This window comes from Betta splendens, chromosome 21 (genome assembly GCF_900634795.4).
Source record: "Betta splendens chromosome 21, fBetSpl5.4, whole genome shotgun sequence".
In the NCBI taxonomy this organism is placed as follows: Eukaryota; Metazoa; Chordata; class Actinopteri; order Anabantiformes; family Osphronemidae; genus Betta; species Betta splendens.
Genome location: NC_040899.1, coordinates 8,089,197 through 8,116,147, shown reverse-complemented (window position 1 = coordinate 8,116,147; position 26,951 = coordinate 8,089,197). Strand labels below are relative to the sequence as shown.

The window sequence follows — 26,951 nt, the reverse complement described above, 5'->3', positions numbered from 1 at the left end:
GTCCGTGGAAACAACATGACTAAATGCGGCTGCAATTATTATATATAATATTGTATTATTCGTTTGGCGGTTTTTTCGGCCACGGTTAACGGCTCGCGTAGGGCAGCCCGGTGGTGCAGCGTCGCCGGTAACTTGCTAGCAGAAGCGACCGTTAGCTTCCCAAAATACTTCACCTGAAACCCTTTGCTTTGTATGGAAGCGGTCAGCATCAGTAACGGGGTGAGAGGCAGCGCTATATTAATGGAAACTGAAGAACTTAGCAGTAGCGAGTGTTGTACCAAGCTGCGTTTGTTGGTTAAACAAGCTATGGCTCTGTTTAAAATAACACTTTAATTAACGCTGCAGCTAAGTTAAACTCACTCATGTTAAACATTATGGTTAGTTGGAGAAAGGTGTAAGCTAGGAAATAACAAACCTAGCGTCACCGGCCACTTTAGACTGAATGTGAGAATTTGGTAGCGGTGTTTTGGTTAAGAAGAAGTAACTTATAGTAACTAACTACGTGGCACCTCTCCATAGGTAACAGTGTCCCTGCTGCACACACTAACCAACTTTCGCCTCCTTCACCTTGGAACTTAGGTTCATGCTACTCATCGCCGGATAACTTATAATGAGGAACATCATTGTGTTGTCGTCGTTGCTGCTGTTGCAGCACGTACTTCATGTTAAATCGACGCCCAAAGGCGTTACTACAAGTCTGAAAGCCAAGTGGAGCATGACGCCGTTTCTTCTGGAAACAAGGTACAGTACGCTACAAGCGTGTTATGCGGTTCTTAGGTCACCTAAAAACTGTATCCCCACACCAGTTCAACCACACGTACACACAAAGGCATTGTTGGGTATCTTAACTTGATATATGCTTTTATTTTAAAGTTCATGTGTTGAAAAAGTAGGCATGTTAGGGGATTTTAGCAAAGTCGACGAGGGCTGATTGTTAAATGACAGGGTCAGATGAGTTCCCAGTTTGAATCAGGCAGCACCTGCCGTGAGGGGTCAGACCATGAGGGACAGCCAGTGAACCAAAGAGGGCCCAAAAGCCAATGATGAGCATAGGAAGCAAAAGGTAGATCGTCTTATAGAGTTCCAGTTTATAGAGGGCGTCTGTCCTAACTGTTGAAATGTTTACTGCCTTCAATAAGTACTAGTTTGTGTACTGTATTACAGTTTATGTAGCTGCATTAAGTCTGCATAGCCAAGCTTGTTATGGTATCCTTGTAGAGCTGTAGTCTATATTTTGAATTCATCTTCATTCATAATAAGCACACTGAAGCAAAACACTGATGTTCTTTTTGTCATGTTGTTTTTATTTATAAAAGAACCCTGATGTTTATCCTCTTTGTCCTTATGGCTTCATTACTATAAATAATCTTGGGAGTAAGCACCATAATTGTTCATGTCTTAAAGTTTCCCAAGTGTCATTACATAGAAAGTGTTTTGTTTTTATTGTCCAGAAATGTTTCTGAAATTGGGGGGGAAACAGTCTTAACTGCAGTTGAAGCCTTCAGTATCAGCTGAGTGTCTGTGTTTGTGTTGTTCTGTGAGATACTTGAAGTATCACACACAAATTGAAACATCAGAGCGTGTGGATTCAAGAATGGAGACATATTGGGTGCAGTTATTACCAGAAAACCTGAAATGATTATGTGTTCGGACTGTAAGAAAATGGATACCAAGGTACGTACTGTGGGTAGTGACTAAGACTTTCATTTTCTTTTCTGCAGTGAGTTTATTGGAGAAGATGGGAATGAGAAATTCTGGCAGTTTATTGACACCGTGAAAGAGCTGACTGTGTACAAGCAAGGAGGTATGTTGTTTGAAACCAAGCGATTACTTCAGTTTTTGAGTTGTATAATAGCAGGCATTAAAGTCTCATTATAACAAGTGTTGAAATGGTGCCATGTCTTACAGAGTCTGTGCGCTCATACTACAATTTGATCATTAAGAAGGCTGGACAGTTCCTCACAGATCTTCAAGTTAATCTTCTTAAGTTTTCTCTTGCCTTACGGTCCTACTCACCATCTGTTCATGCGTCTCAGCAGGTATGTTGTGGTTAATATCCTAGTAGTGAGGATTAAAGCCTATAGATTATGTTATATGGTCTTTTCAGAACTATAGAAAAATGAGTAATGTTCATTTCTTGTTAGAGGTAGTTACATTGTCAATTTGCCCGACAATGTCAGAGTGCTCTGCAGGCGTATTTCATGTGCTTCTCAATTGTTCTCACAAAATCTGTATGTCACATTCATTATTCTTAAACCACTGTGTTAAAAATCCTACATCAATATCTCATTTTCTGTGGTTTCTCACACAATTCAGATGTATAAGAATAATTATCTCTAATTGATCCAGAGACAAATAGAGCTGGCATTGATGAAAATCAATGAGGCTGGGTTTTGTGTTACTCACTGAAGGATTTATTAACATGCTATATTTATGTATTCTCAGTTCCAGAATGTGCCATATTCTAAATATCAAATCTAGCTTTGTCGTAGAAACTGTTATAGAGCAGTGTAAGTCGATCTATTTCATGCTTAACTTATAGGATTTCCAAAGAAAGGTTAAGTTGCCTCATATTCTAAAAATGAAACAAACAAGAAAACATGGCCAAAGGTGAGGATTGTAAGACAACATAAAAACTAAATTATTTGATTTTTGCCTTCTGATTGTCCAACAATAGTAATTGTATGTTAACAAAATCACAGTGGTTTTGATGTGGTATGTCTTACTGGGTACTGCTTGCTACTGTAGGTACCTTACAGTATGAGTCTGAGTAGCTGAGAGAGGTGCAGCTTTATTGCAGTACAAAATAGAAAACAGAAATGGACATGCACCAGAGGAACGTGTGAAAGCATGTTTTTACTAGGACCTATTTGGTTTTAAATATCCAAAAATGATCAAAGTACATATTGCAAAGTGTGTTGAGTCCCATTTGTTGCATCTGGTGGCAGCATTAGTAATTTAGGCGCCTCAGCAGAAAGTGTTAAAATGTCAAGAGTCAAAAATAGTGGTTGAGATTGGAGACTGGATAGAGAATAAACTCCTGAAAAGACTGTAAACTGTAAAAGCAAGCAGAGCAACAAGTTGATTTTTGCATTGATATTAAATCTTTTTTTGTACTTGTGAAGTCTGCGAATTATTTATTTGTACACATTTTTCTTTAATATTCTATTTAGTCGTGAAAGTAGAAAGTAATTAAGTAATACTTTCTGAGTAAAAAAGTAAGTAATTTATACCAAGGCACAAATATAAATTACATATATCCTAACAAATACTGTGATCCATATTTCTGGTCATGTCACCTTCACCACTAGCAATGTTTTTTTTTTATTTTCTGCCATTTTCTTTCAGGTGATTTAATGTCACAATGATCACATCCAGTTACTCATCCTGAGGACATATCTGTGATTTGTAGTAGTAGCCAGAACATGTCTCCTTTCTGCGTTTAACAGATCGCCAGTGATGAGCCTCCACCTGAGGCTTGCCCTGCCTTTGTGTCCATACATGGCCAACATAGCTGCAGTACCAAGGACATGAAGAAGCTCCTGAAGACAGCTGCAGGCAGGTAACATGGACTAGCACTATCTCACCTCTGTGGATAAACTACTGTCCTAGAGCAAGATGAAAACCTCATATTCATGTTCTTGTTCCTTTAACTGACTGCATTGTGTGTTCAAAATAAAAACTATATTATTTTATTTGAGAAATAGCATACAATCGATTTTAGCAGTTTTCATAATCTGCTGCTTCTAATTGTTTGCAGGCCAAAACCATATTTATACAAGAATGACCACACATACCCCAGAGTCATTAAAACCGATGTGCCAGTTGTGATTCTCTATGCTGAGATTGGAACAAAGAAGTTCACCTCATTTCATAAGGTGCTCTCAGAACAAGCTGAAGGAGGAAAAATCGTGTATGTGCTGCGGCATTATGTAGCGGTGAGTAGCAATTTTCCTATCGCATATTACAGTGATTCCAGTCTGAGTGGGTTTGTTCTGTAAATCTAACTTAAATACAAAACAACTGCCCCCGTGCCAAACCTCCTCTGGATCCACCGGAACTACCGCTGTGCATCTTTGTTTCCCCAGAGCTCTGTTAGGTTTTAAATAATGTGCACTCAACGTACTATTACATTACTGACCAATGTTGAAAATTAATTAGAATAGGTTGCTCAGAGTCCAACGGAAGACCTAAAGTCTAAGATGGACTCCTTTTGAAGGAGTAAAAGGTGCTTTTCTTTAAGACTTGTGTATGAGGAAAAAAAAGCAGAGTGTGGGTGTGCAAGTCCTCTGGTGTATCAGAGGAACACAGAGACAGCGCTTTGAATGTGGGTGACATTAGTGTCAAGGCTGAATGTCAGTGAATCAGCTATCATCCGTGGACGTCCCTGTGCATCTGGAACGTTCACTGGCTTTAGTATTGAACAATTCTTTTTGGTTAACGCACTACCGACACATCCATCACAGTTGAGATTTATATTACATTCAGGCAACATGTTCAAAACCTACAGACATCATATGATGCACTACTAGATGAGGATGTTGGAAAATAAGACATGACTTAGGAAAAAGTCACGAGAATCCTAGTACTCCAGATGCCCCTTAGTGCTGTGTGTGATCTTAATCATGTGTTCTTATATCCTGACACTGATACTAAAGCCAAATTGATGTGTATAGGCAGAACACATGGGATATTGGATGCAGCTGTATCGTAGATAATAATTATTACAGTGCCTTTATTCTTTGTATATGTAAAAATAAAGCTATACTGTTTTACATGTAATCTTACTTTGATGTTCACTGCTGCAGGATCCAAAGCCTCAAAAAATGCTTTTATCTGGTTATGCCGTTGAGTTGGCAATCAAAAGCACAGAATACAAAGCTGTGGATGACACCAAAGTAAAAGGTCAGTTGGTGGCTTATCAAACATTTTGCATTGGACCTCGCTGGGTCTCAGGAAATTAAACCCAAATCTCTCTGCTTTGTAGATTCAAAGACCGTTATAAATGATGAAGATGATGATAACGATGAAGTCCAAGGTTTCTTTTTTGGAGCACTAAAGTAAGCGGCTTAACCATAACATATTTACTCCTATAAACAAATTTGAATTCTATTTTTCTTTAATGCTTTAGGGCAAATTGTGCTTCGTGTAACTTCAGTAAATTATAATGAGAATAAATTGGATTATATGTATATCTGAATCATATGCTCTATCCCTCTTAAGGAAATCTCACCCTGAACTTCAGGAACAACTGTCTGAGCTTCGCAAACATCTTCTGGAGAGTACAAATGACATGGCTCCTCTGAAAGTATGGGAGATGCAAGGTAGGTGTTTAGTTGTCCTCTAACTGGGACAGAACAGTTAGAATGTATTATCATATTATACATGTGTTTAAACAGGACAGGAAAGGACTGTACACTCTTTTTACTGCTGTGTCTAGATCAGATAGATTTGCTTTAGATCTTTAATCCAACATTGGTGTCCACAGATTTAAGTTTCCAGGCAGCTGCCAAAATCATGTCTGTGCCAAAGTTTGATGCTTTGAAGGTAATGCGAGACCTCAGTCAGAACTTTCCAAGCAAAGCCAGGTAAGAAATCCATCTCATTCTGTCTGGTTGAGGGGCTAACACATATTTTATATGAAAGCCAAATTTTATGCATTTTATTAGTCTTGTAGCTTGTGTATACATATACTGTACGTATATAAATGAAACTAATACTTTCATGTGCAAATGAAATATTCTATCCAAAACCCATTTGTCTGATAAAGTATTAACACCTATTACCTCCCACAATGAATATGTCAGTTATATGGAGATCTAATCGACACTTTGATGTTTGCCTATTTTGTCTCAGGCAGCTTGTAATAACACCAAAAAGTGCTGAGTAAGACTGGGAATTGACTGCAAACGTACCATCTTGAGAGTCCAGAAGTTTTTGGAGATTAAAAGTGGCATTTTACTGCCGGCTGGGGATGTGGTAAAAGTTGATGGTGACTGTACATGTTTTACTGTTCCCACAGATCACTGACAAGAGTGGCTGTAAAGCAGGAAATGAGAAAAGAAATTGAGGCGAACCAAAAGGTGAAACATCGGTTTCCCCACATGATGGTGTAGCAGCTTTTTTGATACAATGTTTAAATTAATTATGCAATTATGCAAATCTTATATCAGAAAATGCAATCATATACAGAATATTTAAATCCTTTATCAGCTTCCTACTGCTTTATCTTCTGAGCATATCACTGAACATACATTGTTCAATGTTAAATACACATAGGTATAATCCCTCATTCACAGTATTGGCATTCCACTAACACCGAGTTTGTTCTTTCAGCATCTCACTGAGACCATTGGTGTTCACCCGGGAGACGGGGAGCTCTTCATTAACGGACTGCACATTGATTTGGACGTTCACAACCCTTTTAGGTAAGATCCCTGCAGGATGGAGCAGTGGTCTATCTCTGTTCTCTCCAGGAAGCTTCAGACCTGTTACCCTGCAACAGCATCAGGGGTCCCTGCTATTTAAAGAACCTGCCACAAAGTGACAGTAACGTCTGCATAGAATCTTATGTGATTTTTCATTTTCAGCATTTTGGACATCCTCAGAGCAGAGGCCAGGGTTTTGGAGGGGCTTCATAATTTAGGCATACGAGGAGAACATCAGGGAAATCTGATGAGATTACCTGTGAATGCTGTGGATGACAGCTATGCTTTAGATATCCGACACCCAGCTATAATGGTGAGTTATGGCCAGCAAATTATTCGTCAGCTGGTGTTTTTTTCATTTGCACCAGGGTTTGAATTAGTGGATCAGTCTTCAGGCTATTGAAACAGTCTCAATCATACCAGAATCCTAATTATTGTGTAGGAAGTTAGCTAAACAAAACCATTAAATTAAAAATGAGAAAGTCATTCTTTTCACTTTACAATTTCTTCTGTTCATTGCAAGTTTCTAAGTACTAAAAAATGAAATGAAGACATTACCCATGTGCATATTTAACCAAAATGACCGTCATATCAGCTTGTAACATACAAGCCCTTTTAGAGACAAATGGTGTGAGCACTGTTTGTGTCTGAAAGAAATAGTTTTACAGAGCTAATGATAATGTGCCAGCAAGTAATTTTTACACAACGGGGAGGCTCGATTTGTACCGAGTGAAAGACTGCTGTTAGAGCTGAATTGACGAGCAATTACAGATCTCTTTGCTTCTGTGAGTCTGGTAATTTTCTAAAGTTAAATATACTTTGTCTGTGACGGTAAACAGCAGACCTTTATAACATAGGTGAAATGTCTGCAACATTTAAAAATACTGACCTTACTGATATGTATGTAAATACTTGAATTGAACCAATATACCAGGTACAAAACAGTTTACAGGAAAGAAATAGCTACAAGGTGTAGTTACTGTCAAAAATGAAGTCTCACCCAGAAAATAATAATATAAAGTTTTTTTCCCCCTTTGTCCTGTATGTTTCAGTGGATAAATGACATAGAGAATGACTCAACGTACCGCAGCTGGCCTGCTGGTGTTCAGGAGCTGCTCAGAGCCACCTTTCCTGGAGTCATCCGGCAGATCCGGCGTAATTTCTTCAACCTGGTAAGCTGCTTGCTGCAACAATATTGCACTGGTAGTGGAGGTAGAACCCAGAAAGCTTTTTATTGGTGTTGTATTACTGTTAGCTGTTTGTTCGCATCAGACTCTTCAGTGAGATTCAGACTTTTTATGAAAGTGTGAGGCACACTTAGAGCACCCTAGGGAGAACACCGATTGTGTATCTGCTGTCTGCTTTCTTATTTTGCCTTTGTTGTTAGGTGCTGTTTCTAGATCCAGTACAGGAGGAAAGCGTTGAGCTGGTGAAACTAGCAGAGCTTTTCTACAAACATAAGATTCCCCTGAGGTTAGTACTCACACCTACACTGCTCATGTGGTTCCCTCGCTGCAATTATAATATTTACCAGGTAGTGATTCTCATTTCACCTGCAAATTGAATACTTGATTCTGTGCCTTATCCGCAGAATTGGATTTGTGTTTGTTGTCAACACCAAAGATGAGATTGATGGCTTCTTAGATGCAGGAGTTGGATTTTACCGTCTACTGAATTACATTGCAGACGAATACGATTTGTACCAAGCTCTGATGTCTATGGTCTCAGTAAGTATTCCACATATATAAGTCTCTGTTGTTTTAGCAAGCACATATTGAAGAATAACTAAATCCACTCCTTGCCCGCTCATATTTCTTTGTGCCTCAGAAGGCACTTGTTTCATTGTGCCTTGTGTTATCCAACGGTTTGAGACATTATTAGACTAGATGAGAGGGATTTTGCCACTGGTTCCCAACAGAGCTTGAAGTTATTGACATTGTCAGTGACAGTGCAATTTGATCTGACTCTCTTGCAGCTGTACAACAAAGTCGATGTAGGGGAGACGCTGTCTGTTGATACACTCACTGCTTTTCTGAAAAGAAAATTCCCGAAAGCCAACGCTGAAAGGATTCTAGGTACAGAATCTGAGTATGATGAAAACAGAAAGGTAATCAAATTTAATGCTTCCCTCTTTGTTTAATAAGAATAAGAATTGTTATTTCATTAACAATTATTGGAATCAACAGTTCAGGCTTTAGCTTATGTTTTAATTGCTTTAGGATGGAGCCCTTTACTATAAAAAGAGTGGCCTGGGTGCTCTGCCTCTGGCTTTATTTAATGGAGTCCCTCTGAGCCCAGATGAGATGGACCCAGAAGAACTGGAAACCATAATCCTGCAGCGCATAATGGACACCACCACTGTGTTTCAGAGAGCTGTATTTATGGTATGACATGTCTGTTTGAAAAAAAACCCTCAAGTGTGTTTTTTGTACCTGAAATCTTAGGGCTTTTATGTAATTTTTCACAGCATAGGGTTTTCATTTCATCTCTCCCCAATCCTTCCTGTTGCTACTGTCTTTGCTTACAGAATCAGTTAACTGAAAGCTCAAATGTGGTTGACTATTTAATGGAGCAGCCCAATGTGGTTCCCAGGATGAACAGTCTTATTCTAAGCAGTGATCGAAAGTACCTCGACTTCACTGCTTCACCAGGTGATGTGTTTCTCAAACATCCAGTGTACATTCATTCTCTATATTGATCTAATATTTTTTTTATTTTTTTCCTGTTTTGCAGCTGTAGATGATTGGGAAGACACAACTATGTTTTCATACCTTGACTCCAGAGACAAGACAGCTGTGGTATCTAAAAGGATGAAGTACTTTACAAATAGCGGTAAGGTGGTACTTGCTATTAATTTTCCACTTTCCTAGTAAACATAATTTCAGATACAGGCACACGTGATGAGATTTCACATATAACTGATTTATTTACTGTAGGTACTTGCGTCTTGTCACATACAACGGAGCAATTGTAGTTTGATTATTGTAAATTTGTAACTATAACAAAATGTCTGTAAAATGTGAAACTGACCTTTGGTTGAGGCAGACAGGCTGCTCCTCAAGATAATTGGTGGGTCTGTTGACTGGCTTGGGGCCAACAGTCTAAACGATGGCCAGAGTTACGTTTCACTGCTCAGACTCAGAGTACTCTGAGTGCAGCAGTTTCGATGACACTGAGGGGACTGATTGCCATCCTCCCTCTGTGGAACTAGCTGACGGCTGACTGCCTACTTTTCTGAATGACTGATTGACTGCTAGACTGACTAGTGTGAATATAACAATGACAGGTAGCACAATTCTCTCTGAAATTAGTGGTCTGTGCCAGAGTTCTCACTCATTTATTCTGCTGAGTGCACTTTGATTGTTACGGTAAATAGCAGAGTTTTCCCTACTTCCATCCGATTGTTGTTTTGTAACAGGGGTGAAGATTGTTCTAACGAATGAATACGTCCCTGCAAATGGGCACCGTGGTTTTAATGGTATCTTCTTTTGTTTTAGACGAGGATGGGATAAGTGCTGTGACCATGTGGATAGCTGGAGATTTTGAGAAGGTTTCAGGAAGAAAGCTGTTACTTAGTGCTTTGAAACATGTGGTGAGTTACTACAGTACACTGTCCTTTTTATCTTTATTCTTTTCTTATTCATCTCTTGTCATCTCATTTTGCATAAAGAACCATTCTCTCAATACGTTATCAAATACATGGAGAGAATCAGCAGAATATAGTAAACTATAGTAACTTGTTAAAACCTCCTTGGTGACGCCTGCTGTGTGTGGAAATTTGAGTTACACACACGAATTCTGTGACTGCTGTGGATGTGTGTGTGTGTGTGTGTGGAAGCAGAAGGCCAGCCCCGGAGTGCGTGTTGGAGTGATAGATAACCCCAGTGGAAAGCCAAGCGACGATAACACCGTGCTGTACAGAGCTATCTGGGCCTCTTTACTCACCCAGAAGAATAAGGCTTCAGCAGAGTTTGTGCAGAAAGTCCTGAAAGAGGAGAGCAAGAAACTTCTCCAACAGGGAACTAAGATGAAGGATTTACTGATGCAGGTAAGATGAAATCAACATTGCAGCTTTTCATCATCAGATTTTCCAAAAATTTCATAAAAAAGGAACGTTGTGATATGACACTAAATGTAGGAATTTCATCCAATCATTTTTTCATATGCCTTATCCTATAATTCCCAAAGTAAAGATTATTCCAATCCCAAAAAATGATCTTAACATAGCTTGTCAACATTGTTATTAAGTGAATAACCAATGCATTTAAATGTGAACATATTGCAGTGTTGACATATATTAAAATGTCAGTTTTATGCCAGTTTAATTAAGTAATTGGTGAGTTGCGCACCCAATGTGTCAGATTCATGTGGTGCTGGATTTCCAGCACATACGCGTGATTATCCTCCTGACAGAAAGAAAGAACACTTTCATGAATATCATTACAGGTACGGCATGTGGGAAATGGATATTTCCTGTCTGCTAAATTACTCGAGTGTATCGGGAAACGGCGGTAAACAGAGATGTTTCAATACCATCAGCGAAGGCTGATTAGAAAATTAAAATCTATTATCTGCAGATTTATACACATGAATGCATTTAAGCTGAGGTGTTGAAATCGCGAAAGAAGGCAAACGTATGATTTATGTGCAACATTATATATCAAACTTACAAGTGAGATGGAGACACTACTCCTAGTTCTTTTCAGGCTGAAATGCTTGACGAATATATTTTATCTGTACATGGATTTAGTTTAACTTTAAAGGTAAATTCTTAGAAAACCCCACACAATATAAAACATTTGTAAAAGCAGCACATGGTTCCCTTCATGTTGTGAACCACATGTACCGTCACTCTGCTGCTGTCTACTAGTAGAGTCTATGCTGTAGTGTGAACTATCCACACACACACTGTTGCACCAGGAACCACTAGCACAAGGAAACACATTCCCAGGCACTAAACAATGAATCTTCTGACAATCTTTAGCATAAGTCACACAGTGGGCTCCATTTGGGACCAACCCTAACAAACTTCAATTACACCAGCCTTAAACAATGGAGACAGAATGAGCTGAAAATAGCAGTGGAAATGGGCAATGAGTATGAAGTGGCTGTGTGAGTTGAGACCCAGAGTCAAGGGATATGAGTTTATTATTGGCTGCCAGACAGACTTGCTGACTGGATTGTGCTGACATTATTGGAATTTCACCTGTTCTCCTGAGAAGAGAAATGTTGGAGAAACTAATATCCTGACTCTACAAACCCTCCGCACTCTAATTTGTTATGGACAAAAAATGGCCGTAGCTTAATTAAGAGTTTGTTATATTAATTACAAATTGATTAATCTCTTATTGCATTTGTGACAGCTTGTTCTGCTGGCTGAAATATTTTAAGTTTGAAAACTACAATGATTGCACCGATGCAAGAAATCTATAATACGGCAAATAATTTAGCCTCGCATACATCATTCCTCACACCAATGGATCACTCAGATTTTGTTTTGTACAGACTGTAAATGAAGAAAGGTTGTTGAGGTAGTCTATTGGATGATGGAGTACATCACACATTCTTCAACTGTGTGGACTGACAGTGGAATCAGTTCTGGCATCCTAAACAAGCATGTTATTCTGCTACAGGGCATGAATGTGGATGCCTTTGAGAAAAAGTTCAACACACTGGAAGTGGATTTTATCCGCAGTCAGCAGCTGTTCTGTAGAGATGTCCTGAAACTAAGTCCTGGACAGCGAGCTGTGATCAGCAACGGCAGGGTAAGTGAAATTGACTCTATTGTCAGAATACTGGCTCATAGCATCCTGTACTGAAAAAGCGCAGTAGACAACACTGTGTTGTCATAGCAGGAAATATCTAGGTTAAATGTTTGGTTTTGTTTGCTACAGTGAAACGGGATCATCTACACAGCTGCACTTTAATGTTCTCAGAGCTCTGCTGTAGTATTGTCAAATCAGCATGATGTCTGTGTCTGAAAGGTCACAGGTGACACCGACAGAAAAGTGAACGTGTGCGAGTGTCTGCGTATGTGCTGACTCCTTGTATACAGAGCTGATGACTGATGTCTCAGCAGCAGGGGTGCTGACAGTTACAGATGAAGAGGCCACTCTCAGAGATGGCACTAACAATTAATATATTACATTCCTTCGCAGCAGAAGTGAAGCTTTACTGCCAAAATAGAAAGTTGGACGACACATGGCTAAATACCACGGCTTTGCGTGGATATAACACTTAGTTACATTAGATTTGATGTCCTCGTGGCAAGTAGTAAATAATACATGCTGGGATAAAAAATGAAAAAGTTGTGTGCTGACTGCACGGTTTTCATCATGTTAGATCCTCGGCCCATTTGAGGAGCAGGAAGAATTCACCGTGGAGGATTTCTACTTGCTGGAGAAGATTACACTGAGGGGCTCTGCAGAGAAAGTCAAAGCTAAAGTTAAACAGATGGGGATGAAGCCAAAGCAGTTAGTATATTTTAGCCTTGTCACTTGACACTAAATGTCTCCTTCCTTTCTCTTTTACTGTCTCTGATGGACATTTGGGCATCGTTTTAGTCCTTTTCTCTCTATAAATGTTCTCAGTAGAGAAAAGAAGTATGTTCTCTCCAAAAAGCATTTTAATGAAGATGCCTCTTCAATAAATGGAGGACTGATCCTGCTATTCCTCTTATCTCCCAGTGCCAGTGACTTAATCATGAAAGTTGATGCCCTCCTAACTGCAGCCCCCAAAGGAGAGGTCAGGAGGGACGTCCACTTCATCAAAGACAGCCACAGGTGGACGACGTTTTCTGTTTACTGTGCTTACTGTATGGTTCCACAGCTTTGCAGGGTGGTATTCATTCTACTTTAGTTATACTGGTCCTGAAAATTGCTACATCATCATTTCAAGCTGTGCAAAAAGGCAAATCTTTTGATTTGCCATTTTGCTGAATAAGGGTTGTGTAGCGTGTTGCTGAATCTGCTTTGTTGCTGTTCTCCTCCTCAGTGTGCTCCGTCTCGCCCCTCGTGAAAACGAGGTATTCTACGATGTGGTAGCCATCGTTGATCCCCTTACTCGAGAGGCACAGAAGATGTCCGCCCTGTTGATCGTAAGCTGGGTTTAATGTTGTCTTCTTTTTTTACTATGACACTGTAAACGTGCCCTGACAGAAGGTTTGATCTATAGTTGATCATTTGCCATTTTCGTATTGACATTTAATTAAACATTATATGTAGCCCTTTCCTTTGTTGATTCGTCTTGGCATTGCTTACAGTGTGTGCTAAACCAAACATGTCTCCTTTTCAGTCACAGGTTTGGTTAGAGAAAGTTTATTTTAGTTTTTACTGAATCCCACTTTCTGTCTGCAGCATGTTGCTGGAGGCTTGCTGTGGTGAAGTATTTGTGAATATGAAAATATGACTCACTATTCCTTTGCAGACAGCAGGAACACAGCTGCCTCCAGTAGCCATCGCTTGCAGTGATTATTTTTCAGCAGTCCACTGCTGTATGATGTTAAAAGCATGATGCCAGTACATCGGCATCACAGATAGTTCTAAGAAAAGCACCTCATTATGCTTGTAACCTCAGGTTTATGGGTTTTTAATTGTTTTATTGTTTTGAAAAGCAGTAGCTGCATTTTGGTGTTTAAGATACAGCAGTAGGCATCCTCTGGCATCAGATGTCACTTACTGTGACATTATATCGTTCACTATTATACGTTTTATTAAAAGTGTAATAAAACGTAATGGGCAGTGAAACTCTACTCTGCCTTCAGTCCTTTTGTTCAGAAAAATGCTCATGTGTATCTAGTTATAACCAGTGCCCTTTCTGTTTTGCTCCTGAAAACTAACCGGGTCTTCTCGTTTGTGACCCCTGCAGGTGCTCAGTCAAGTTGTCAATGTGAGACTGCAGGTGTTTATGAATTGCAGGACCATGTTGTCAGAAATGCCCCTCAAGAGGTAGGCTGTAGCTCCAGCAGTAATTAAATTTTCCTATTTGGCTTGTTTGTGTATCCTCTGACCGGTACAGACTTAGCATCTCTGCCTCGCTTCTTCCCTTTGTAAGATTATAGTGCACAGATGCAATCTGCTTAATAACACCACCTTATTGCTTTGGGCCTCCCCTCACATCTCTGGGCAAAATGCTTACAGCTTACACTGCTGTGGTTCACTCATGCATTAAAAACAACAATGGCTGCAAAAATAACAGAAGAAGAGAAAAAAACAACAACATGAAAGGTTAAAAATGTCCCATAACATTCACACCACAACGCAAATGCTAATCGTACTACATTTTTTTTTTCTCCCTAAAACCAAATAACAAAATATTCCCAGGATGTTTACTGTGACAATAGGGTTGTACTTCACAGTATTGAAGACCTGTCAGGGATTAAATTGAATTGTCTGCGCTTTTCAATTCAGACAAAGTTTGTGTTATTGGCTCCTGTAAATGAAACATTTTGATCTAATTAATTCCCTACAGCACAGTCTTGTCTTCTTACTGTGAATTGGCCGGTGAAAAACTGGGACCAATCAAATAAAGAAGCCCTGTTTTCTTCGGGGGTGCCAGATTTCTCCTACTTACCTACAACTTGTCCCCTGCCACCGTTTTGTGCCTGCTGTGGTCAAAACAAACTTGACTACTGCGTCGAGAAATCTCCCTGTGAATAGAAAAGGTGGTGATCTACCTTTAGAGGATGAGAAGATACTTTCAATAAAAAGAATTAGCATTGGTAATGTTTATCATCTGGCGCATTATCTAGGCTCATTATGACTTCTCAGTGTCAGAGGGCACGCTGAAGAAAAGCAATTAGCATAAAGATTAGTCTGGAGGCTGGCCTCTGTGAGAGGATTGTGGGGACCATTTCAGCCAGACACACTGATGCACATATTTTTGAGCAGGCTGAGTAGGAACACTGGCAGTAATAGCATTGGGTTCCTCTCTTTGAAAAGATTGTATATACCCAGCTGTCACAACAGAACCCATCTCTCCTGTCTTAGAAAGAATAGTACTGCACAACATGTCATCCTTTTAGTACATTCCAAGGAGGACGGTGTGTTTGTAGCACTGAATTATTGCTTCAATCTGGTGGCAACATGTCTAACATTTTAGTGTTATCATATATACGTGAAGTTAACATCCAGAACAGATGGATGTAATTTCTATTTGTGTGTCTTTGACAGCTTTTACCGCTTTGTTATGGAGCCAGATGTAGGTTTTTTGGCCAACGACACAGTGTCTCCAGGACCGGTTGCCCGTTTTGTGGATCTCCCAGAGACTCCGCTGCTCACACTAATCATGATCACACCAGAGAGCTGGATGGTACAGGCGGTGCGCAGCCCCCATGACTTGGATAACATCCACCTGCAGGAGGTATCCTGTACCTTAGACATTGCTTTCAGCAGTGTTGTCCTTCTTACCACCCTACCAAAATGCCATCCAATTATGATTGTCTCATTGACTTGTGCTTTGTAACTTATGGCTGGTTCCAGGTGAGTGGGATCGTGACAGCAGAGTATGAACTGGAGCACCTTTTGCTGGAGGGCCACTGCTTTGACCTGTCAACTGGCCAGCCCCCGCGTGGACTGCAGTTTACCCTGGGCATGAGCCGAGACCCGCTCATGTATGACACTATAGTCATGGCTAACCTGGTCAGCAACCGTTCTTTACTCCTAGAGTTACTATAATAATATGTTTTGTTTGTAGATATAGATATTGTAGTAGGAGTGTGTCAGGAGTTAGTGTAATACAGAAACCAAACAAATAATTTGGTGCTAGAGCTGAGAAAACAAGTGTGAATGGTATTTTTACTCTACAGTTGTCTGACTCCTTTTTTTCTAACCACAACAGGGATATTTCCAGCTTAAAGCCAATCCTGGTGCCTGGAATCTAAGATTACGTGAAGGAAGATCAGCGGATATCTATCAGATTCTCTCGTGAGTGTCTACAGACAATATTTAATGCCATTACAGTTACAGAAAGTATTACATACCTTAGCAAGTTGCTCTCGTCACCATTCCTATTTCATACCGATATCTGCGAAACACATCACTATGGTAACATGGAGAGCTGCTGAGACTGTAGCAGCTCAAGGTTTTGACGAGTGCAGGGAGTTGTGCTCAACGCAGAGGAAGAGACAGGTAGGAGGAAAGGGGCGCTATTAAAGAGAAGACAGAGTGGAGGGATGATTCAGCTGGTCACCTGCCATGCCATCCACCTCAGACTGCAGAATATCAGCCACAGAAGGTGTTTTAGTTAGGACGGCGTAGGTGTCAAAGGCTGCATACACTAGGCAGAGTGCGTCGGCGTTGTTTAATTTCCCTGGACAAATAGAAACAATATTGTGCTTTGGTTGTTTGATAGCGGGTCTAAAAACAAAATTGTCCCTGCAATTTTTTAAAGACAATATTTTTGGCGCGTTGCCAAGTTGCAAGAGAAGTGAATAAAATGCAACAAAAAGCAAAATGCAGGTCTCATTGACATTATTGTTATTAGGCTAATAGTGTGACCAGCACAGTAAGAACTTTGTACTATATGCAAAATACTAAAGAACATTTATCCTACTCAAGTTGTGATCATCAGAATGGACATGAGGCTGCTTATGCAGCTGTAATGCCCCATGCGAAATGTCCCTACAGTCACAGATATTGTCCTCGCTGGATATCCCCACATAAGATTTAGGACACATGCAGCCCTCGGTTCCCCTGGAATCATATCAGACAACCAAGATTTATTCTCCAGTCCTCCAGGTGAAGCTAAGAGGTGATGTCATTTTTCACCTTGGCAGTGTCATTATTCTTGTGGTTAGCGGCGCTCTGCTCTGGTTAGGTGGCCGATCAGAGTCTAAAGGGGAGTGTCTGCGCGCACCAGTCTCAGAGCCTGTGTTTTCCACGCGCAGCCCTCGCTGCCGCTGTGCCTCGCCCTGACAACGATGAATGAGACAACTAGCACTCCTCTCCTTGGTGAAGGGATATAGATTGATCTCTGGTGCTTTGTAACACAAGCCCTAAAGGCAGCGTTACACTTGGGACACCAGAGGGGCAAAGCAGAAGTTGAGCGTGGGGGATGGGTGGTGCATTTGTCATCGTGATGAGATTAGCCCTCTACCATTAGTAAACATTGGGTTTATAATGGTTTGGTGTGGATCATATCTTACTGCTCATCTCAGCCTGAAGTTTGCTCTGGGATGTTTCACCGTCAGACTCTTTAGATCCTGTCTGCCAAAACACATTCTCCACTGGGCAAATCAGCCCTAAAACAATTACTGTGAAAGGCCAGTGTTATGCAATCAATACTGTACAGACTTTCTCATTAAATCTAGCAGTATATACAGCAGGACTAGGAAGCAGTGATGGATAAAATAATGGTAAGGTGATTCCTAATGATGATGGAGGGTAATGAATATGGTCAGAGTGTGACCCTGGCAGCGATCCAGTGTCTGCTTTTAAGTCTGTGCTCGGTGCTCTGTCCATTAGCTGCTATTGTTTCTTTACTCCGAGCAGCCAATGCTGTAGCTTCACTTTAGTTTTTTTTTTTTTCTTTACACACCAAAGGTTGCTGCGACTTAAACATGGTAACCAAGCTCAGTCACTCACAGAAGAACTGTGTTTCATCTAAATGACGAACTCAAGCACATTGTAAATATATGTAATAGGAATTGATTGAGTCATTGTAAATGTTATTGTATATACACAGTTTAAGCACTTTGATAACTGCAAATATTGTAGTTATTTGCATTAATGGACAGTGATAAATATGCAGATTGTTGTGATTGGCCTGATGGATTGTTGAGAGCTTTATCACATTGAATGGTATAAAAAAAGCAGAAATCTGCACTGGCTTGCTTATGAGGTAAATTGTGTCTTTTCTTAGCTCAGGTTAGTTACCAGTGCAGTTTGTTTTTATCATATCGCTGAGCTCTGCCAGCCTACCTGTCCATCAAACACACAACTTTGTTCGCCCACTCAGAAGTTGGATGGTTTTAATGAGTGTTTCTGATATATTGATATGGTTATTTTTCTGTTTCTTAATGGAAATGTTGCCTGCATGTTGACATTGAGTATGTGCATAAATAACATATTTTGGGGCTGTGGTGAGTGAGAAATGATTGTGTAAATGATGTAATTTTGAGTGTTGATAAGTTCTGTTTACGTCTAATTCGGTTTCCACATTTTCAGGCACGATGGAACTGACTCTCCTGCAGATGCTGGTGATGTTATAGCCGTGCTAAACAGTTTCCATAGCAAGATCATCAAAGTCAGAGTGCGTGCTTTTTATGTGTGTAATATAAAGCAAATATGCTTAAAATAACTGAACAATATAAATTTATGTATGTTGTGCATTATTTTATTCATACATCATCATGTGTGTTAGATTTTACACAGGAGGAACATAAGTCTGTGTTTGTGTATCATTTCCTTAATGTAGGTGCAGAAAAAGGCTGAGAAGATGAATGAAGATCTTTTAAGTGAAACCAGCGAAAGCAAAGGCATATGGGACTCCATAGCAAGGTGTGCAATCTCTACTCACAGTATCACAGATAGACCGGGGTTGGTTTTAGTAGGCGGAAATGTTCCCTCACCTGACTGGCAGCAACATGTGAGCTCATTGATTGGTGGGTTTGCTGATGTGCCTTCTGTTTGTCAATTACACATTGCGGTTTCAGGAGATCTTTTTCCTCCCCTGGATCCAGACTGCAATATTATGCTGTAAGATCTAGTCTTGCAAAAAATATGTGCTTCTGTAGGTATGTGTGTGCCTGTCCCGGTGTGTCTAACTGTGTGATCCTGTCTTCTCACTTACTGCTTGCTGTGTGAAGTGTTTGGAGCACTTTTGAGAAAAGGTAGGCAATGTTGCTGCAACGCATTTACCACCTAAAACTTCTTTGTCATACTCATTAGCATGCAGTGTTTATTGGTTGCTTTTAACGGCTGCACTACTTGAAGTTTTATAGTGAATGGGAGTGGCTTATTATACATCAGAAGCTTACTACAGTAGAGCTCTGTTTACGTTGTGTGTTTTATTTGTCTATTGATTCATTAGTGTTTATTTGTTTCTTGATTTCACCCATCTCATCAGGAGAAGCATAGGAGTCCCAATGGTGATTATCTTTCTTACTGAGTTCTCCAAGGTGAGGTGTGGAGCTACGTTTGATCCGCTGGCTAGGCAGCTCCAGGAGTTTTCATTGGGGAACAGCAGAGGCATGTTTGTCCTTTCCAGCTCAACATTTGGGAAAGAGAGGAAGGGAGTTCTCCTTTCATAATAAGAAGTTCAGGATTAACTGGAATAATTTAGGGTTTGACTAGAATACAGTAACACATACTGTACAAGTTTAGAAAAGCACATCAGCAACTTTTTTGGGACACCGGCAGTGCAGTAAATGTGAGACTAAATGATAAAATCTCCTTTAGTTGGATTTCAGTGATGCCAGGATGCTGAAGGCTGACTCATACTGGGTAGGAGTAGGGTTTGGGGAATTTGCTCACCAATGTACCTGCCATCTGTGGGTATTGGGTGGTTTGTGATGGGAATACTAAGTGTGTCTATTGTAGCTGCTGCTACAAGTATGTAGTCATTATGCAGTAAGAAAAATAAGAGCTGTGCCCAAATTCTGAGCAGTAGATTAGGTACAGTCTTGAACTCCCCCTCAAGGACGGGCTTAGGGCTTAGAAGTGGAATCAGTGCCACTTCATGTTGAAAGGAGCTTTTTTGAATTGTTCAGCTGTCTGATCGGGATGCTTTTGCTTTTCCAGCTAGGAACAACCTCTAGGCAGGCCTAGAACAAGCTAAAGAGATTGCAAATCCCTCCCGGCCTTGGCACCTGCTAATTAGGAGCTCTCGGAGGCCGTTGGGGAGAACAACAGTTGGGATTCCCTGTTTAGCTTGCCTCTGCCGTGACCAGGACCAGATAAGACTCTGAAAGTGGCTGGATAGATGGATGAATGAATTTATATATTAATGTAATCCTAAAACCATTTCCCCCTGGTACGCTTGCATTTGAGTTATCAAAATACTATAACATTAAAAGGTTAAATAAAAGGTTCAAGACGATGGTTTCAAGAGACATAATTGCTCCTTAAGTGCCAGTGATGTATGAATCTAAAATTATCTTAAAATGTGACTGCATTTAAAGAGAGGGAGAGTACTTTCTGTTGGCATGGTTTCAGTTCATCCTCTTTTTAAAACAAGAAGGAACACTCATCTTAAGCAAAAAAAACTAACTCAAATCATGCATCCTTTTGTGTTTTTAATGCTCTGACCAAGAGCAACTTAACTCTCTCCTAAGTCTCTTTAGATGGTTCACTGCAAGAATTAAAGAATAGACTGTAAGACATCTTGTGCGAGGCAGATCCATGCATCAGAAAGCACTGCTCTCATTAACTCATGTTAATGTCAAGTTTTTTTAAATCCAGTAGAGGTATGGGACGACTTCTTGTGGAAAAACCACTTATTCTGTTCTACATTTATATTAAAGAGACTCACACTCAGGCAAGTGGCACATGAATAGATGTGATATCCACACAGATATTAAAGCATGTCCCCACTTTATGTCCTGTTAGCAGCGTTCAGGATTTATTCGGTGCTGAGTCCAGAGGTCCAGATTATCTGTGGTGAGCTTGCCAAAAGGGCCCACACCTGGCCCTCTAAAGCTGCTTAGTGGGGGTGACGCTGTCTTGGGGGGTTCAAAATTCAAAATGAAGACCGTTCATAACTGCTGGTTTAGCCACTCGGTCCCTAGATTCCAGTGAAGGGGTTGTGATTTGCTTGAAGCCAACATTTCCATGAGAGGGCGAGGGTTCAATGTCGGGAAGAAATTTGGTAAAGCTACAGGGAGAGAAATACACTAAAGGTTTTCAGAAGGACAGACAACAAATGGTAGTTTTAGAGGTCATGTAGACAAACAGTATGCTCCCTACCCTCCCTTCACACTTTGCTCTCGCTCACTGGTGTCTTCCCCGAGCCTCGGGGCCGAGGCGGTGGTTGTGATTGAATGTGGGAGAGACACTCCTTCCCTCATCAGCAGTCTGTTTCAGACAAGGACACAGTTTGACTGCAGACACATCTTCCCTCCAGCACAAGTCCTGATTTCTCTCCACTGAATGTGCCTTGCATATCATGAGCCACTGCTCTTTTAACGGCAGTTTAGAAGTGTTTTATTTATGTAATATTTCAACTAAGAAGGTTAGTTTAGTCTGCTGTGATGGACAGTCTCTTTATGTGGGTGCACTGTGTAGAATGTTGTTTGAGCCATTTTTTCTGAGACGCACTGATACTTTTTTCCGTGTCTGGTTTTTGGTGTTTTGCACATCTTAGCATACTCCACAGTATGAGCCGAGGGTCCGTGACTCACCTAATTTCACACAAACAGTATCCCATCTGGACCACTGCAAATGTTTTTGCATTAAATAGAAATATACTAAATATCTGTATATAATAATGGTTGATTTTCTGCCAATGAGCAATTCATCAATTGACCAGTGGTTGAAAACGATTGATAGTTGGATCAAAAAAATGCTTCTAAAAATTGATGAACTAATGATTAGCATAATGAAATATGTGCTACAAGCAAAGTACACCGCTGCACATTTACATACAGCTCTTCTAGTCAAGCAGGAAAATGTGGTTCTCCTCATGGGAGAAGCTCTGCTGCCGGTGCCTCATGGTGGAAGGAGCAGGGCTTTTAAAGGGAAGTGCAGCAGCTGATGTTACTGGGCACGAATGTTACTGTTCGCACAGTTAACCAAATCTATAAAATATGTGAGGACTTGTGTATAATTTGTGATCCTTGTGCAGTTTGTTTCACTTCACTTTTAGTCTGGAACATGCAACGAGCCAGGACAAATAACAAGAACGCTGATAATGCACTTGACTGTATCAGCTGCTTGTTTGATGTGACTCGTGTTTTAATGTGTAGTTTATGTTTCCCATTACCAACACATGCAATAATTCTACCTTTTTGAAACTTATACTGTGTCAATAATTGGTTGTTAATGATTTAACAAACAAATGGGTATAGATACAACTGCAGCATGTGTCCAGTTTAAATGCTTCACCTGTCTTCACTGTACCAGTTAACACATTGCTATGTATTGTGTGGTGGTATAATCATGGCTACAGAGCATCTCATTGAATTGATGAAACACCTCCATAAGCTGTACAGTCCTGCATGACATGTTTGATATCGCTGCTGGTTTTACAGAAAACAAGGCTGATTTACTGTGAGCATATAAAAAAGTGGCATCAATCGAAATACAACAGACTCATGTATAATGGCGTCATTTACAGCATCACGGGTGGCGGCTTCAAGAAGGATGATGAGGAGAAGAAGGAGGATGTTCTAAACATATTCTCGGTGGCCTCGGGCCATCTGTATGAGCGCTTTCTGAGGTGGGATGCTCTCTCTTTCGCTCTTGGTTTCCAGAAAGTGCACTTTTTACTTTCCTCCAAACATATGTTGCATCTCTCCCTCTCTCGTATGTTTGTTTCAGAATAATGATGCTGTCCGTTCTCCGTCATACCAAAACGCCTGTCAAGTTCTGGTTTCTCAAGAATTATCTCTCTCCATCTTTCAAGGTTCTCACCTTTTTTGACCCAGCGAAACATTTTGTTTTCCTCCTTTATTCTGAGTTGATTTAATACTTAGCAAAGCAAACCTAATATTAATCACTAATGTTGTTTGTCGCACTGTATTTGCCTCAAGGTCTTACTGTACTTGATGAATGCAAACCTCCCACCCCATTACAAAGGGCTCGTTTTCCTAAAACTGACTTTTTTTAACTGATTACAGTTTTGGCATTTGTTTGTGGTGTGAACAGGAGACCATCTCGCATATGGCAGAGACGTATAGCTTCCAGTATGAATTGGTCCAGTACAAGTGGCCGCGGTGGCTGCACCAGCAGACCGAGAAGCAGCGCATTATCTGGGGATACAAGATTCTCTTCCTGGATGTTCTGTTCCCCCTCGCTGTTGACAAGATCATCTTTGTGGATGCCGACCAGGTGAGGATGAAATTGAACTGACACGGGGAAGCTACGTGTAGGCGTGCGGCTGACAGTGAAAGACTCACCTGGATCAGTCTCGGCACTCTTGTCAGATTGGGTGAGACTTTGAAAACCACTGAACTGTCATCAGTCCTTCTGGCCTTTACAGATGTTCTTGCCGTCTCTCACAGATCGTTCTGGCTGATCTGAAGGAGTTGAGGGATTTAGATCTGGAGGGTGCTCCTTACGGCTACACGCCGTTCTGTGACAGCCGCAGAGAGATGGAAGGCTATCGCTTCTGGAAAACTGGGTACTGGGCTTCACATCTGGGACACAGAAAGTACCACATTAGGTAATCCTCCACAGAAAACACACTGTTTAACCCTAATACAATAACTATAATCCCATTCCTTCAATCTATGATTCTAGTATGATTTTGTGTAAATTAAGTCATTTACCACTGCCTTTGTACTAAACAAAAAAATGAAAGAACATACAGGTAAAACTTTTGTACATCAAAGATGCTGTTCATCTATGGTGTTGCCAATCCAGTGGCAGCCACTACATGTAGGTAAATGCAGCTGCTGGGGTGAAGTTTCATTCCATCACTGGCTGATAAAAAGGAAGAAGGAAAAGTCTGAATAACGTGGTGGTTTGACTTCATGCCAAAGTGCTACTCAGCACTGAGAGACAGGACGATTGCAGCGAGGATGAGAGAGGGGGCACTTCTGAGTGCAGGGAAAACATGTGGTGGTGAATATCTTCTAGCAGAAATAAATCTAATCAGTGATGAGTGAAACTACACAATCTACACATTTGGGTTTATTAATGTGCCATGTTAGGCACAATTATCAGTTTGTGCCTGGGGTATTTATCTTTAACAAGTTTTTTTATTTTTATTAAGTAATTCCTACAGTCTTTATTTCAGGAAATGGATTTTTCTCACCTCTACTTTCTGCTTCTCCGCTCTCTCTTTCCCCATGTGTCATCCAGTGCTTTGTATGTAGTAGATTTAAAGAAGTTCCGCAAGATTGCAGCTGGTGACCGATTACGAGGGCAGTATCAAGCTTTGAGCCAAGACCCCAACAGTCTGTCCAACCTGGACCAGGTACAAGACTCAGAGATGGACATATTGATATGATGCAGAGTTTGATCTTTTACAAACTACTGCACTATGTAAAATCATCTACTGTATGTGTCATACCTGGTGTTATCCTATCTCCAGGACCTTCCTAACAACATGATCCACCAGGTGGCCATCAAGTCTCTTCCTCAGGAGTGGCTGTGGTGTGAGACGTGGTGTGATGATGCCTCCAAAGTCACAGCTAAGACTATAGACCTGGTGAGTCCCAGATCAGTTACAGCCAACTTTGCTACACTATGGGAATTATTAAATAATATTCTAGCTAAAATGTAATTGTTAATTTTGCTTGCACAGTAAAATTGTCTTTACTCAGAACTTTAATTCGTTTTAACAGTGAACTGTAGCTGCTGCAGCACTGAAATAAAACATCACATCCCCGACCACTAATGTCTATGAGGCATTAGGTATTTAGGGGGCAGCTGAAGAGCAATCCTGCAGTGTCCTAAACTAATTTAGAGAATTACTAGACGGGCTCCAGTTGACTGCAATGGGAAGCATTGTCTCCTTGTGGTACAGGACACCACTTGGTAATTCAGGCACAAGACATGGGCTAATGTCCTTTTAACAACATTGAAAATCAAATTAGGCTGAAATGGCTGCCACAGACAGCTGCTGGCAATGACAATCTGACTTGTTGGAGAAAGTGGCTCTGGTGGCATGAGTGATGTCTGCTTTCCCACTGCAGTGCAATAACCCAAAGACCAAGGAGCCCAAGCTAACGGCTGCAGCAAGGATTGTGCCTGAGTGGGTTGAATATGACAACCAGATAAAACAGCTACTGAGGTCGGTCCAGGAACAAGGAGACGCAGCAGCAGAAAAACAGACTTCCTCCTCATCGCAGCATAAAAAAGGTTTGTAAAAGAAAAACACAATGTTTGCCTGTTGAAAAAGGAAACACTGGTCAATTTATCTTTCCACTATAGTCACCTCATCATTTTCTCCCTCTCTGTTAGACAACCAGCGCGATGAACTTTAGCGTTTGCACCGTGCTGCAGTGGAATGAGGCACGGGCCACTTGAAAACAGACAATTGCATCTAAACATAGCCGTGGAGTGTTACATCCCCTGCCCGAGAAGGATGTGATATTTTCACATCTGCTCCTGGATACAATAAGTCTTACAACATCAGCATGATGTAAGTGTTAACTGCCAACTGTGAACTCCTGGTGCAATATCAGCACCTCAGTCAGTATGTGGTTACCAAAAAACGAAGAGAGCAAACAAATGGTAATGTCATGTCAAAGAACTGTGTATGAAGAAAGGTATATGGCATATATTGCACTTATAATATATGCAAGTAATCTACAAGAGAGGCCACATGAAATGATAGTGTTTTGTATGTCTTTCTAAATGATTATACATTAAGGTGTTGAACTGATTTTTGACTGAAATGTCCCAAGGACAAGTTGTTGCATGTAACCCCAGGATGTATCATGATATGAAGAAGGAAGAAAACCCAGAACTGACCAAGTCAATAATTAAAACATTCAGAGCAGATGTTATCACAGACAAGTTGTCACTAGCTAAGCACCTCCCCTGATTTTTGAATATAAATGTTAAACTGGATCATAGAGCAGTTTGGAAGGTGTTTTTGGTATAAAATCACGTAACCCATGCACATATTTAAGACCAGTTAACAATGCATTAAAAGCCTTAGGATTAATGTAATTCTGCTGTTAATTAAATCAGGTTGCCAGCTAGGAATATGAAAGCTGCTGTTATTCAGAAACCACTGTAAACTGACTAATAAACCTGTCAACATTACTTTAAAGCAGCATGAGGCCTCCAGTGGAAACCTTGTTGGGTACAGTAGATGGTCAGTAGGGAGCAGGGCTTAGCAGAAGCTTGGCAGTTTGTCCATGCAGTCACGTGACACTACATGAAATGTAACTGGCCGAGCAAAGCAGGCAATGCCTCGTTTGCACATTATGGTCATTGTTTTTAACTTATTATATTGACTTTACATCTTCTATTCAATGTTGCAAATTATTTTTCAATGATTTAAGCCAACAATGAACCAGTGTTCTGTCTCAGGAATAAGAAGCGTGTTGCTGCTTGACTACAGCTGACAGTGTTTTGTCCTGCGTCGGCAAAGGGGGAGTCTGCTCTCAGGCCACTCATCTTTAACTGTACAGTCTAATACAAATGTTTATATTACTGTCTGGTGTAAAAAATAAATCTTCACCACAAAACTGTCATTACAAAAGCTGTTTGAACTCTGTTGTTCCCTAGTGTGGTCGGTAGACGCGTGTCCTGAAATATCTGTTCTTACACTGCAGTTCATTCCATTGTGTAAAGATGGATGTGAAAGAAAAACTTAAATAAAACTATAAATTACATAATTTACCTAAGAACAGTAATAACCTGGACCATGATTAAACCTTAGCTTCAGCCCATAATAGTCAAAAATAAG

General features: G+C 40.5%; 1 protein-coding gene across 8 annotated transcripts; it reads left to right on the top strand.

Moving 5' to 3' along the window:
* The first annotated feature begins 70 nt into the window (after window positions 1-70).
* On the top strand, window positions 71-26,736 carry uggt2 (UDP-glucose glycoprotein glucosyltransferase 2). Of its 8 annotated transcripts, none has more exons than XM_029137169.3 (41): window positions 72-219; window positions 580-741; window positions 1,722-1,804; window positions 1,909-2,039; window positions 3,450-3,562; window positions 3,761-3,938; window positions 4,809-4,905; window positions 4,988-5,060; window positions 5,224-5,324; window positions 5,489-5,588; window positions 6,023-6,083; window positions 6,337-6,428; window positions 6,591-6,741; window positions 7,481-7,600; window positions 7,816-7,901; window positions 8,020-8,155; window positions 8,404-8,535; window positions 8,648-8,812; window positions 8,956-9,079; window positions 9,162-9,260; window positions 9,926-10,020; window positions 10,270-10,476; window positions 12,062-12,193; window positions 12,771-12,901; window positions 13,115-13,210; window positions 13,422-13,524; window positions 14,295-14,374; window positions 15,599-15,788; window positions 15,908-16,066; window positions 16,266-16,351; window positions 18,593-18,677; window positions 18,843-18,925; window positions 19,234-19,257; window positions 22,701-22,802; window positions 22,904-22,988; window positions 23,231-23,413; window positions 23,587-23,747; window positions 24,389-24,503; window positions 24,621-24,737; window positions 25,225-25,390; window positions 25,493-26,736. In XM_029137169.3, the coding sequence occupies exons 2-41, from the start codon at window positions 611-613 to the stop codon at window positions 25,513-25,515; spliced, it is 4,596 nt and encodes a 1,531-aa protein (XP_028993002.1). In that variant the 5' UTR covers window positions 72-219; window positions 580-610; the 3' UTR covers window positions 25,516-26,736. The 8 variants fall into 8 exon arrangements, 7 of the variants coding, with proteins under 7 accessions (XP_055361014.1, XP_055361015.1, XP_055361016.1 ...); XM_029137167.3 differs by having other exon boundaries at window positions 10,267-10,476; XM_029137171.3 differs by lacking the exon at window positions 72-219 and adding an exon at window positions 946-1,063 and having other exon boundaries at window positions 602-741; window positions 10,267-10,476.
* Window positions 26,737-26,951: the final 215 nt, after the last annotated feature.

What these genes read in the sequence shown, in the direction of transcription:
- uggt2 (XM_029137167.3), top strand. Translation starts at nt 611, where the DNA reads ATGAGGAACATCATTGTGTTGTCGTCGTTGCTGCTGTTGCAGCACGTA. An exon ending in TTCTTTTTTGGAGCACTAAA is followed by an intron (nt 5,061 to 5,223) that starts GTAAGCGGCTTA and finishes ATCCCTCTTAAG; the next exon opens with GAAATCTCACCCTGAACTTC. An exon ending in TGAAGGATTTACTGATGCAG is followed by an intron (nt 10,477 to 12,061) that starts GTAAGATGAAAT and finishes ATTCTGCTACAG; the next exon opens with GGCATGAATGTGGATGCCTT.